General features: G+C 40.1%; 2 protein-coding genes across 2 annotated transcripts in view; one reads left to right on the top strand and one right to left on the bottom strand.

The window, feature by feature from the left end:
* Window positions 1-13,682, top strand: part of LOC124776537 (proline-rich protein 2-like) — a 114,799-nt gene that overhangs the window by 85,282 nt on the left and 15,835 nt on the right. The gene's annotated exons all lie outside the window — the stretch shown is intronic.
* On the bottom strand, window positions 3,069-7,321 carry LOC124776534 (proline-rich protein HaeIII subfamily 1-like). The gene is made up of 2 exons (XM_047251562.1): window positions 7,168-7,321; window positions 3,069-3,530 (listed from the first exon to the last, which is right to left on the bottom strand). Exons 1-2 carry the CDS (start codon window positions 7,204-7,206, stop codon window positions 3,213-3,215), a joined length of 357 nt encoding a protein of 118 aa, XP_047107518.1. The 5' UTR covers window positions 7,207-7,321; the 3' UTR covers window positions 3,069-3,212.

Below are 13,682 nucleotides of genomic sequence, written 5' to 3'. Positions count from 1 at the left end.
CGGAGGAAAGCTGTAGAGAAAGGGATGATCACTCTTGTACTGGCGCTTCGCTAATAAAGAATGGTCGGTCTTTACCTAGATGGTGAGACTTGTGTCCTTTGCCACTGTGCCACTTAGAGCCTGTGCTAGTCACCATCTGAACCGTCAGAGGTACTGCATCTTGCATCACGCACACAACGCGCTATGCTTGAGTGTACTTATTTGTTCTGATTCGGCCGTCTAAACGTTTGACATATTCCGTCACACATAGTAGTGTCACGGAATCAAATTGGTTTGTCAGACCAGCGAACGGGTCCACCTACACACTGGAATCTACCGAGGTTTCAGAGGCTCCGAGGGAAGTACCTGCGTTCCGAATCAACCGAACGTGAGACCGCGGACCTGCATGTTTCCGGGAGCGCGCAAATAATAACACATTGCCGGTGTCCGTGACTGCGCTCGGCGAGCGTGTCATGCTGTGCCGCCCTCACCTGCGGAAGGGTAAAGTATTCGCTGCTACGGCGTAGGGCTCCAATATATGCTTCTCAGCACTCTGTTCTCTGGAACCATATTTTTCTTTATAGAGTAGTAGGACAAAGATGCTTGATAGTAGCGTAATTTTTGGGCCATACGACAGATACACATTTATGAAATCAGATAAAGCGATTAGTTCTAGTTAGTGTGTTGTGTTGATCCCCAGTTGATCACTCTGTGAACCACGGACTGCATATTATTGAAAGCGAGTGCCAGATAAAAATGTCTGTGTGTCGTTTCTTTAGCCATAATTTGTCATGTGATGCTAAGAAAGAATAAATCAGTTGTTATTTAGACCACTATTCCTCCAAGTGTTCTGATTTACATGCGCCGGCCACGGTGGTCGTGCGGTTCTAGGCGCTCCAGTCCGGAGCCGCGCTGCTGCTACGGTCGCAGGTTCGAATCCTGCCTCGGGCATGGATGTGTGTGATGTCCTTAGGTTAGTTAGGTTTAATTAGTTCTAAGTTCTAGGGGACTGATGACCACAGCAGTTGAGTCCCATAGTGCTTAGAGCCATTTGAACCACCTGATTTACATTACCTTTGCCATTTTATTAAAGTCTTGGTTGCAACTGATAGAGCCCAGAAGCTTGCAAGAGTACATCCATTTTATAATATGTGTGGATTCTGAACTGGAACGTAATTAGATACGTCGAACAGAATAACCTCCTTCATGGCAACAGCATGGATTCTACAAAACCCAACTCCCGCAATTCGCACACGGTATTCTGAAAGCCACGTATCATGCCAGGCAATGCAGTATTTCTAGATTTCGGAAAAGAATTTGAGTAAGTTCAGCACCAATGTTTCTTAACGAAAGTAATAATATATTCTGTGCGACAGCGTTAGAAAAACAAAACTGTTCAAAGTGTTATTGTTCCTAAGGGAACCAACTGCTGAGGTCATCGGTCCCTAGACGTACACTCTACTTAAGCTAACTTAAACTAACTTAGGCTAAGAACAACACAAATCCCAATGCCCGAGGGAGGACTCGAACCCCCGGGGGGAGGGACCGTACAATTCAGGACTTGGTACCACTAACCGTGCGGCCTCTCCGCGCCACGAACAAAACAGCCATTAACCCATGAGCATAACAGCGTATAAGGAAACAGAGATTATTTGATAATAAACATAACACAAATAGTTATTCTGAGTGGGAGTCATTGAGGGACAAGCCAAATTTAGTTCCCGTCTCACGAAACCATGGTGTCGAAACTTCGTAGACGCCATTTAATTCTTGGAAGGTGATACCTTGTAGAAATTCACATAATATATGAATATGTAACTGACTCAGGATATGTAACTGACGAATTACAAGTGGCTTCAGTTGCGCCACAAAAATAATTCAAGCACAATACCTGCCCATAGACAATTGCATGGTCTTATTCATAACAGTAATAAAAATGTTTCCAATTTTCCGGAAGGATAGTGATCAGATATTGCTGAGCTGTTACGGTACACAACCTACATTCTAGTCCGTATTACGTATGCGGAATGAAGCAGTGTTAGGCATGTCAAGAAATGTCAGTTAATTTTCTTCGAATTACAATGGAATCGTCTTTGCTTGATAAATAAGAGAACTATCATGCTGATACGGAGAACATCTGATTACAATCTGCTATAGTATGAAATAAAGCTGTTGTCTCATTTCTTCGGTCGTTTTACAAACCAATACATGTTATGATCCGAGGATAAATAACACAGACCAGCTAGAGACCAGTTCGCTGTCGTAGTAACAAGTTCCAGAGAATAATATGTGGCATACATCCACCGTAACGTTGCGATTTCGGTTGAGTGTCACATAAGCCAACCTGGTTCAGCACTGCAACCTTTTTTCGCTACTTCACAGTACAATGATGATCATTTTTTGTTTCATCCTGTGTGATATTACGACTCATTCTTATGACATGTGTTATATGCAGAGTGGCATGGAATCAAAGGTCGAGTCATTCTGTTACTGACTTCCCTAAATGTCTATATTACTCACGCTTTGTGGGCTCTGACCATATAAATCACTTTCTGAAACTACGAAATACGCAACTAAGTACTGGTTAAATTATGAACATTACTTAAGAGGCCGGCCGCTGGTGGCCGAGCGGTTCTGGCGCTACAGTCTGGAACCGCGCGACCGCTACGGTCGCAGGTTCGAATCCTGCCTCGGGCATGGATGTGTGTGTTGTCCTTAGGTTAGTTAGTTTTAAGTAGTTCTAAGTACTAGGGGACTTATGACCTCAGCAGTTGAGTCCCATAGTGCTCAGAGCCATTTGAGCCATTTTTGAACTTAAGACTTATTATTTTCAGGTTGTGAACAGCTACATTCGTGTGTTGGTGAATTCGTAAGGGACCAAACTACTGAGGTCGTCGGTTCCTAGACTTCCACACTACTTAAACTAACTTATGCTAAAAACAATACATACATCCATGCCCGAGGGAGGACTCGAACCTCTGATAAGAGGAAGCTGCATTCTTTTGTAAACAGTTTCAGATTGAGTTAAAACTTATGTTGTTTATCAAGCGGCTGCTTATTAAATTTCGCGTTAGATACAAAGGTCGATGGAGATTTTTCATTGCTAGTTTAATGAGAAATAAATTTACAATGAGATTACGAGAACATTTCCATCAATAAGCTGTGATTCAGTTATTTCCAAATGCTGTGGATGAAATCTTCTGATGTTTCAGAGTTGTACTGATGCAGAATCTTCAGAACACACCACGCCAAAAACGACCAGGTCCCCCAGTTGGCGGCCCTGGTGGGCCAGTAGGTTGAGGTCCACCAGTAGGCTGAGGTTCACCAGTTGGCTGCGGCCCTCCAGTTGGTTCAGGACCTCCAGTAGGTTGGCCTGTTGGGTCAGGTCCTCCAGTTGGTGGACCAGGTGGTCCAGTTGGTTCAGGGCCTCCAGTGGGTTGGCCTGTTGGGTCAGGTCCTCCAGTTGGTGGGCCTGGTGGACCAGTTGGTTGTGGCCCTTCAGTTGGTCCAGGAGGGCCAGGTGGAGTCTCTTGGCTGCGGCATGCTGATACCTACCGTAAAAACATGTACTATAGAGTATATCATTCATTCAGTTTCGAAAGAATCATATAACATCAATATTATTGGCTATCAGTTGAGGTTGTAATACAGATTGGCCCCAAGAGTCATACCAGGCTTCCGGATTACATGCTCGCTGTGATGTGTGCTCTTGTTTAATATCTATAGATCTACAATAATGCGTGTTAGAAAAGTTATTTTTGACATCTTCTGAATATGTCAGCAAAGAAGCTGCATGCAAAAGATAAATGGTCGCCACTCCTTGTGCCAAATTATTCTCATTTTTTTTAATATACTTAAAGAAATCGACGACACTTGTGAAGTAGGTAAGCTGTCAGACAACATCACGGCTTGCAAACTGGTACACCTCACAGACGAGGGCACTATCTACGACTTATCGCCTATCTCAAATGTAGTGCAAAACTTTTTCATTAGAGCTACAGTAGATTTCTGCACCGGTGAAGACATGGAAAGATACAATTAACGGCTGCTGAAGCAGCTGGCAACAACGATGTGATAAAACTAAACATCGTTTCTCTACCAAGCAGCTGTATTTGAATTTGTGATGCATACATTTACACAAACGCGAGGAAAATGGAAATAACTTGTCGACAACAGCGTTACTGGAGACGGAGCGCAAGCTGAGATTCGTGAGCGAAATTCGTCGTGTTTTCTTGCAAAGAAACCAGCGCTAAATTTGCGTTAAGCTATTTAGGCAAAAGATAAAAATGTAAAATTTGAATGGCCAGTGGAGATTAGAATCGTTTTCGTCTCGAACGCGAGTTCAGAGTCTTACTTAATATCCGGGAATCCTCGGGCCATATAAGTTAACTGTCTCAATGTTTGTAATTAAGGAAAGTATTACAGAAATCTTGAACCGTCTTACCTGGCAAATGGCCGAAGGAAAATGTCACGGACACAGAGTTGTCAGAAAAAGTGCGAAAAGCTTGTAGGCTTAAGGGTATTGCAGGATAGGTTGTGCTAAGAAATAATTATTAAAAAAAATCCATAATTTGTACTGAGTCAATTAGCTTTGACGTTAGGCAACAGGCCGTTGCGTGCTTAAATTCAAGCAGCCCGCCAGAGACGGTGTCACCAAATGTGTTCTTCGTTTCGTTTCCGAAAACCGGACAAGAGAGCGATACAGACAATGGACGTGGGGCGGTAGTAAGGCCCGAACCCGAGACAAAGGCTGAGCGGTCTCGTGTGCTATCGTCTACGCGACGAGAACAGCTGATACAGATTGTCCTTGTGAGCCACTTGAGTTTGCGCGCGACTAGCCTGATCGGCTAACTAGAGTCCTAATTTACTCTGAAACAAAGCAACGTGTCGATTTTTTTTTCATAACAATTATTACTCAGCACAATGTACCCCGCAGCACTTTTACAAGATTTTGAGACTGTTCCTGACTGCACTGTATACCGAATACATACTTATAACTAGTAGATCTGGACAAAAGGAGAAAATCCTTGGCCGCAATACTGCATCTGACTTCTACCTATTTAGACTTTTTCAAGCTAAATTCAAATTGACTACGGCACGCACAGAGAAATAAGCAATCACAATCTCACTCGTCGCCATTAGAGAAAGTGTAGTATGTATAGAGGTTGACTCTCCTAAGAGACATCAGGTGCATTTTCTCCCGTGTTTCGGCAGATACACGCAGTTTGGTTTTTGTAAGGTGCAGCTCGAACCAGCCCAAACTAATATATATCAGAACGTCTTTCGTACGCCGTTCAGTATCAACGGAAAGCCCCGCTTTGCTTCTCGTTTCAAACAAAACAATTTTTATAGCGGAATTGTCAAATTCCGCCTGTTAGGTAGAGCGTTGGCATATTAGGCTAGAGCGATATTCGTTGTATCGATGTACATTAACAGGGACATAAAAACACAAACCAGTAGTCCGGCAACAACAGTACTGCCCTGACCTGTGCTGACTGCAACCGCTATGCGTCAGCGCTGCTCATGCGGTGTTGGAGTACTTGTTGTTCTTCGTGTTTTACTGTCGCTGTTGATGCATATCGATAAAACGAATATCGCACTAACGTGGGACCACGCCACATGTAGAACTGCGCTTTGAAAATAATTTTGTTTGTAATGGGAAGCTAAGCGGGGCTCTCTGTCGACAATGACAAGTGGAGGCCGCGAATTGTGAAATTCAGATATGATTCATACGGCGCATAATAAAAGCTCATGGCCAGAGGTGTAATGTGACAAAGCACCAAGATGCACTTCTCAGCCGTTGTCGAGAAAATCGACAGTTAAAAGAAACCGTTGCGGTGAAATACTCTCTATGATTAATAACTTTCTACAGCGTCGTGGTGCAGTGGTAAGCTTTCGGGTTTGTAATCCGAAGGTTACCCGATCGAATCTCGCGCTATGCAACTTTTTTTTTTTAGTATTTGTTTTTTGTAATTCAAAATATACATATACATATATATGTATATGTATATAATTCCCGGAAATCAGTTGATCAGTTGCAACAATTATGCATATAATAAGTTGTTGAAAGTCGTTTGTCGTGGAAAAACTGGCGACTTCGAACATCATTATGTTTTCCGCAAACAAAGTTGTATTTCACAAATGTTATTAATTGTCTTCATAATGTTAACCACGTATAGTTAACGGAAGACGTAGAAACGATATTCCGAAACGAATACGTATAGTGTAAGTCAAACGTTCGAATTAGAATAGAGACCCCACGAACACAAATTTGCTGTGGCAGGTATGAAATATAAACTCCGTTACTCGCTCGTTACACTTGAAGGACAGATGTTGAATGGGCCGAAACGAGCCGCCGCATAACAGCGTAGTTGCCTGCTAACTTCGAAAGAAGGTAGATGCGGTCCCTAGCGCAACTTATAACATCGTCGAAAATCAGTGCGGACGGGAGAGCTTTGGTACACCCTGTTAAACAAACGGAAAAATGGAGGCGGTACAATTGGAGAGCGATCCGCCTTCACCAACATGCATAAGCAATTCATTAATAGTTTATATATATATATATATATATATATATATATATATATATATATATATATATATATATTTGAATTACAAAAAACTAATAATAAAAAAAAATTGCATGGCGCGAGATTCGATCCGGCGACTTTCGGATTACGAACCCGGGCGCTTACCGCTGCGCCACGGCGCTGTAGAAACTTTGTAATCGTAGAGAGTATTTCACCGCAATGGTTTCTTTTAACTGTCGATTTTCTCGACAACGGCTGAGAAGTGCATCTTGGTGCTTTGCCACATTACACCTCTGGCCATGAGCTTTTATTACGCGCAGTATGAATCGAATCTGAATTTCACAATTGGCGGCCTCCACTTGTGAGTGTCGCTTGAAAGATATTTATGAGCAACGTATTTTTGGGCCGATTCCAGCTACACATTGCAAAACGAAATTGAAAATATCTGCCGAAACACCAGAGAAAACACGCCTATCACTCTTAGGGGAGACACCCTGTATATGTGTGCCTGATCGTATTATAAACGTAAAAGAAGTGCAACAAAATTTACATCTTAGTATATGCTTCGCCTGAGATATGTACGTGATTGTTAATGTGGTAGAAAAGACAAATGGAGCACCAGTCACGATTTATACTTTTCTCATTCCACACTACTCACCGCAAGACACAGGAGAAGAGCTGCCACTGTCGCCCTCATGTTGATGGAAGTGCTGAGGTGAGCGCGGGCTGCAGAGCTTTTATAAGGCTCGCCACTGCGTGATGTGGTGTAGTCGAACCGAACATGACAGGAGTCCTTTTGGGATCTGATTGTACGAGAAGGTCACGGAAGACAGCTGCTACGAACTGTATAGCTCTCATTTGCTCCTTTGTTCTTCGACACACGCTTATTACCGGGCTTCGTGCTGCCTCAGCACGCCATGTTAGTCTGTGGTCCTATCGGAAGCTGCAGTTGCTCTCATTAGCGCACAGACTGTAACACAAGGTTTTATCGGGTGACATTGTATCCTACACCTCTCAGCGTACGGTTTTCATTTCAATAAAAGCTTCTGATCACGTGAATCTTCGGTGCAGTGTGTGTCACAAATAGTATACGATTTACATTGTTCCATTCATGCAGGTTCTTTGTTCCAGTTGTTGAAAAGATTCTGGTCTTCCGTCTAAGCCGTTCACTAAGACAAGCTTACAGTTTTCTTTCAAGAAGGATACAACTGGCGCCCCCGGCTCTCATAAGGACCATATCTTTATCTGTTGCAGAATTTCTTCCACAGCTGAATCACTGTTCACACTTTTCAGTTTGTCGCATGTGTCCTTAATAGTTAAATTTTAGAGATATGGTTCGGGAATACTGATGGAATCTAACCTCGTAATATGCCATTTGCTCAAATATAATTTTTGTTTGTTGTTCTGCGAACGTTTCTATCCTGTCTTTTGTTCGTTGGAGACATTTCTTTGTGAGCCTTCCAGGTTCATCCTTCAACTTACAACAGCAAAAAAATCTTAAAAACATAACAAGTTTAGCTTCAACCGTACACTGACACTTAGTTCATCGAAACGGAATGAGAAAAAAAGTTTGATTTAAGGAGTCTACAGTTTTTTCACAATAACGCCCAGAAATGAGAAAGACATTTAGAAGACTAACATCGATATATGGAGGTGCACTTGTTGACTCACTGCTGTTACAGCTGCACAATGTGTGCTCCACACATAAACAAGTAGTGTATTACTGAAGGAAACTCGCCTGTACTCCAGGTTTTATGATGGAATGAGGAGGACTAATAGGTTACTCGATACTGAAAGGAAAACCCTTACATCGGTTTGAAAATAATTTGGAAAGGTGACCTACGAGTCAAAGTCCATCGTTTAAATACTCGTATCAGAACTAATTACCAAATCAAAAAGTAAAAGAAAATGCAATGGGGCAGTGAGATCTTATTATAAGCTAAATCGTCTCTGACAACATAACTGTAAATATGAAATGCATAAATGCACATGTATTTTTCAAACTTTTTGGAGAAAATCACTTTTTTTCATTCTCTTTCTGGAGAATGTGTATGGTGTTTCAGTTTTTACAACAGTTGTACTGCTATCAAGGATAGGGCGTTAAAATATTGACCATTTACGTACAAATGACAGTTTATAGTTTTTTAAAACGGAAAGAACATACGAAAACGCTGTTTTGCTCTAATTTTTTCCAATTTCTCTTATCTTTTATTATTATATAACATCTTTTTGTATAATGAAAACATACGATATGCTACAAAAATATAAAACTGATTACTTTTTACATCTGCTATTTGTATTTTAAGCATGATCTGCTCATATAATTGTGTATGTAATCATTATCTATGTCATACAGTTCACTGGTAACTTTCACGATCATCACTTGTTTCCCTAATTACCGAGTATGAGCTAGATCTGCTTCTTATACTCTGTAAGTATGGCAACTTTCTTTTTTAAAAAAGTTTTCTTTTGTGGATCTTAATTTCTTCTCCTCTTGGTGCTTTTACTATCACTTTTCACTTATATAAGAAATAACAAGTAATGCATCCATCTGGATGGATGAACTACTAAAGGGTGTGCAAGAAAAGATAAAGTAAAAAATACACAAACGTCCACCGACGAAAAATAGTGTATCCATTAAATGAGAAAATACTGGACAAATTTACCTGAATTTTCACTTTTATCACTTGCACCACAAGATGAAGAACTATAAAAAACTACGTACTTTTAAGGTATCAAGTTAATTGCTCAGAAATATTTAATGACCTCAAACTTGACGAATGTAGACAAAGTGAAAGGCAGAGTCCATGAAGCGGGAAACTATATACATTCTCGGAAACTCACTGGTACCGGCAGAGGTTCGAGTCTTCCCTCGGGCATGGGTGTGCACTTTTGTCCTTAGTATAATTTAGGTAAAGTAGTGTGTAAGCTTAGGGACTGATGACCATAGCAGTTAAGTCCCATAAGATTTCACATACATTTGAACATTTTTCGGTTCAAAAGCTTTTTAATGTTCAATGCAAAAATATTATCGACGAGTTTTCCAAATGGCTTGCTCATAAGGACGTAGAAGTAAATGATAAATTAAGTTGTGGACTAGAAGTAAGTGATTCTCTCAACATCGCTATGTCCGAGCAAGACAACTGCAGCGAATCCATAAAATCCGAATTAATTCCAATCAAACTCGCTGCAAATAAAGATTTGCCGGAATAACGTGAAAGAGTAAATGCACAAATAGTAAACTTGCAGCAAGAATTGTCTACAGTCAAGGGTATGGTTCAAGACACCCCAACGATTGCTAACCACGACAGTTACGGCATCCTACTGCTGCAGATCACATCCCATATGGTAACGAAACAAATTTCAATACCTTATCGCAAAATCGTATACCATATGAAGTAGCGACAGCACCATCACTCTCTTCTGTGCTGTTCGACGGAAGTTTCCTCAAACATAGACAAATCCAAGTCATTATACCCAGCGAAAATACTCCAAATGATATTGTGTTCATACGAGCTTTGAAAGATGTGTTATCACAGTGTTGGGATGAACAACAAAAATTTCGTTTCACAAGAGGATACATACAAGATGCGGAGCATAGGGTACCACAGGCACAGTAGAACTCCGTCAAAGCTAAGAGCAGCTTGAAAGAGCATAGTTATCCGAATATTGATTAAGAGGCAATGAAGAGATCTTAAGGCAAAGAGAACTTTAGTCGATGTATTTCCATAAGAAACAGAGTAGTCTCCACGGATACACAGGAATATTTACACGAAACTCGTGCTGGGGGGAGCTGCTTTCTCTCAAAGATGTGTTAAGAATGCTGAAAGCAAACTTACCTTTCGATATTCGTGAGAAACTTGTGCATTTACCTGAAGAGGATCTGGAATATTTTACGTCTGTTCTGGATTCATGAGGACGTTAAGGTCTATAATCACAACAATAATGGCCACAATAGCGGGCTGCATTCAGTGAGGATATGAAGGTACATAAACACAACAACGGACACAATAGTGCCCAGCATTCAAGTCAGCTGCGTCCGCCAATCCTTGGCACCGGGCGTCCTAATGGCTACCTTGCCACTCCTGTGACGCCATCTTCTACGTCACGCAGGTATGATGCGCGCCACGCAGACCCTAGCCCACTGAAATCGAATAGTAATAACTGCAGAAAGTACAATAACAATTTGTACCACGCTGGTTACGAAGGTAAGGGGACTAGACAAAATTTTTGAAATAACGACAACAGTTACTGAAATCGAAGCAAAGAAAATCAGAACCTAGGAAATGTAGCCAATGCCTACCCGCACACTAGTTACAAACGAAGTGCACTAATGCTAGTTGGCCAAATCGAGGACATTCGGTAAACATTGTTGAAGTTACTAATTAACCACCTTCAACTATCCGTACTGAAGATTCATCAATGTAATTCTGACCTCATTAAGTCTTCCGATGATGATCGCATCAAGTATTGGAGCCACTCAAGACATCACGTAGATCTGTTAAGGTATACTGGCAGAACTGATGTCAGAGATTACTTTACTAGCATCAACCTAAAAATACTAACTACACACTGGTTTTTAGTGCAAGCCTCAATACGAAATAGTATTGGATACAGGTGCCTCTAATAATTTCTTATCACAGAACTTGCGAACTGACATGTGTAGCAGGAAAATAAGCGACAGTATCCACCAGCAGAAAATACCTGTGTTGTTCGTCGAGAGGACTGATTTCGAGATTAAAACTGGGGAGACAGGCATCAAAGAAAAAAATTTTTTGGTCATTGACTGCCAGCGAAACGGTTATAGAAACTGTTGCGAAAATTACCAAATGTTTGGGAGATTCCATTTCTAACACAGATGTAGCAGCTACTAAGTCACCTCTTCCCTACGTCTAAATTACCATGTTAAGAAAATTGGACACGTAGGAACAGACTTGCGACGATGAGCAAAGCAGCGTACGCTAGCTATTCAGTTCAGCAAAGCTGTATTCCGTGTTCTTATTATACAACAATCTCTTTCACTGTGTCAGTTGGACTGTGGACTCCATATGGATCCTTTGTTGACGAGTTACGACTGTTACTCGTCACGCAGTGGCAGCTCTCCTTTTGTGCTTTGTGGTAAGTAGTAATGGCTGAAGAATTTAAAAAAAATACGAATAGTAATTGGTGCTCCAAATGGTTATACTAATACCTTGACGACTGCATTCCATTTTGTAGATGACGTCATACATGAAGTTGTAAAATTTGGTGTACCAATTCTTTTGCGTTCATAACAATGCATTCTCTAAGTTCTGTGAGAGAATGGCTTTGCTTGTATCTCTCTATGGTAACTCTAGTCAAACTCGGCTTCATGACGACAAAGCGCAGATAATGGTCAAGAGTCCAGTATAGCCATGGAGATTTCGCTGAGAACCATGGCTAACACTAATAGGTATGTGTTCGTTGAATAATTGGCGCCTTACTGCGACTGCCTGGTAGACTCTAAATTTATATATTTCAGATTCGATTAGATTAGATTAGATTAATACTAGTTCCATTGATCATCAATACGATATTTCGTAATGATGTGGAACGAGTCAAATTTTCCAGTACATGACATAATTAAGTTAATTTAACAACATAATTAAGTTAATATAACAACATTTATATTTTTTATTTTTTTAATTTTTTTGTATAATTTATGTTTGTTTTTTTCTTTTTTTTCTTAATTTATGTCTAAAAATTCCTCTATGGAGTAGAAGGAGTTGTCATTCAGAAATTCTTTTAATTTCTTCTTAAATACTTGTTGGTTATCTGTTAGACTTTTGATACTATTTGGTAAGTGACCAAAGACTTTAGTGGCAGTATAATTCACCCCTTTCTGTGCCAAAGTTAGATTTAATCTTGAATAGTGAAGATCATCCTTTCTCCTAGTATTGTAGTTATGCACACTGCTATTACTTTTGAATTGGGTTTGGTTGTTAATAACAAATTTCATAAGAGAGAATATATACTGAGAAGCTACTGTGAATATCCCTAGATCCTTAAATAAATGTCTGCAGGATGATCTTGGGTGGACTCCAGCTATTATTCTGATTACACGCCTTTGTGCAATAAATACTTTGTTCCTTAGTGATGAATTATCCCAAAATATGATGCCACATGCAAACAACGAGTGAAAATAGGCGTAGTAAGCTAATTTACTAAGATGTTTATCACCAAAATTTGCAATGACCCTTATTGCATAAGTAGCTGAACTCAAACGTTTCAGCAGAACATCAATGTGTTTCTTCCAATTTAATCTCTCATCAATGGACACACCAAAAAATTTTGAATATTCTACCTTAGCTATATGATTCTGATTAAGATCTATATTTATTAATGGCGTCATACCATTTACTGTACGGAACTGTGTATACTGTGTCTTATCAAAATTCAGGGAGACTCCATTTACAAGGAACCACTTAGTAATTTTCTGAAAGACGTTATTGACAATTTCATCAGTTAATTCTTGTTTGTCATGTGTGATTACCATACTTGTATCATCAGCAAAGAGTACTAACTTTGCCTCTTCATGAATATAGAATGGCAAGTCATTAATATATATTAAGAACAACAAAGGACCCAAGACCGACCCTTGTGGAGCCCCATTCTTTAGTGTGATGTCACATTCAAGACTATTACTGGTAATTTACTTAATGTTATTTTTTTACAGGTCCTCCTAATGACTTAAGTGAAATGAATTTGCTACAAAAATTCAAGTTTTTGTTCATTCTCTAATAAACTTGTCCTCGATGAGTTTTTGAACCCTAAAGTTTTCCAACTCCATTGTATGTGTGTAACCTCCCCACAAAAAAATATAATTTTTAAATATTATTTGGTTAATGATTCTATTTGTAGCGTAACCTCAGAACAAAACTGGTTCCCATTTAATGTACCCACAAAATTCTTTTCTCATTTAATATAAGCTCGAAACAGAAAAATTCCTAAACCTTGTAATAAAAAATAGATTCAGTAACCTGGTAAAATTTGGACGACAGCAGTGCTGCGTCATGGCCCTGTAAGATCATTCTGAATAAAAAGCAAAAATTCTCACCTCGATAAAGTCGGCAACTATCTGCTCTTACAATAGCTCTTTTCCGGCACAGCTCTATGCAATGCTGGCCTATACATTTGTTATTTATGAAAGAAAGC

Source organism: Schistocerca piceifrons, chromosome 2 (assembly GCF_021461385.2).
Source record: "Schistocerca piceifrons isolate TAMUIC-IGC-003096 chromosome 2, iqSchPice1.1, whole genome shotgun sequence".
Classification (NCBI taxonomy): Eukaryota; Metazoa; Arthropoda; class Insecta; order Orthoptera; family Acrididae; genus Schistocerca; species Schistocerca piceifrons.
The sequence above is the reverse complement of the archived record's forward strand: the minus strand, read 5'-3'. Positions and strand labels throughout refer to the sequence as shown.

Coding starts and splice junctions, on each gene's coding strand:
- LOC124776534 (XM_047251562.1), bottom strand. CDS start 7,206: ATGAGGGCGACAGTGGCAGCTCTTCTCCTGTGTCTTGCG. Junction 3,531..7,167: donor CTCTTCTCCTGTGTCTTGCG/GTGAGTAGTGTG, acceptor TTTTTACGGTAG/GTATCAGCATGCCGCAGCCA.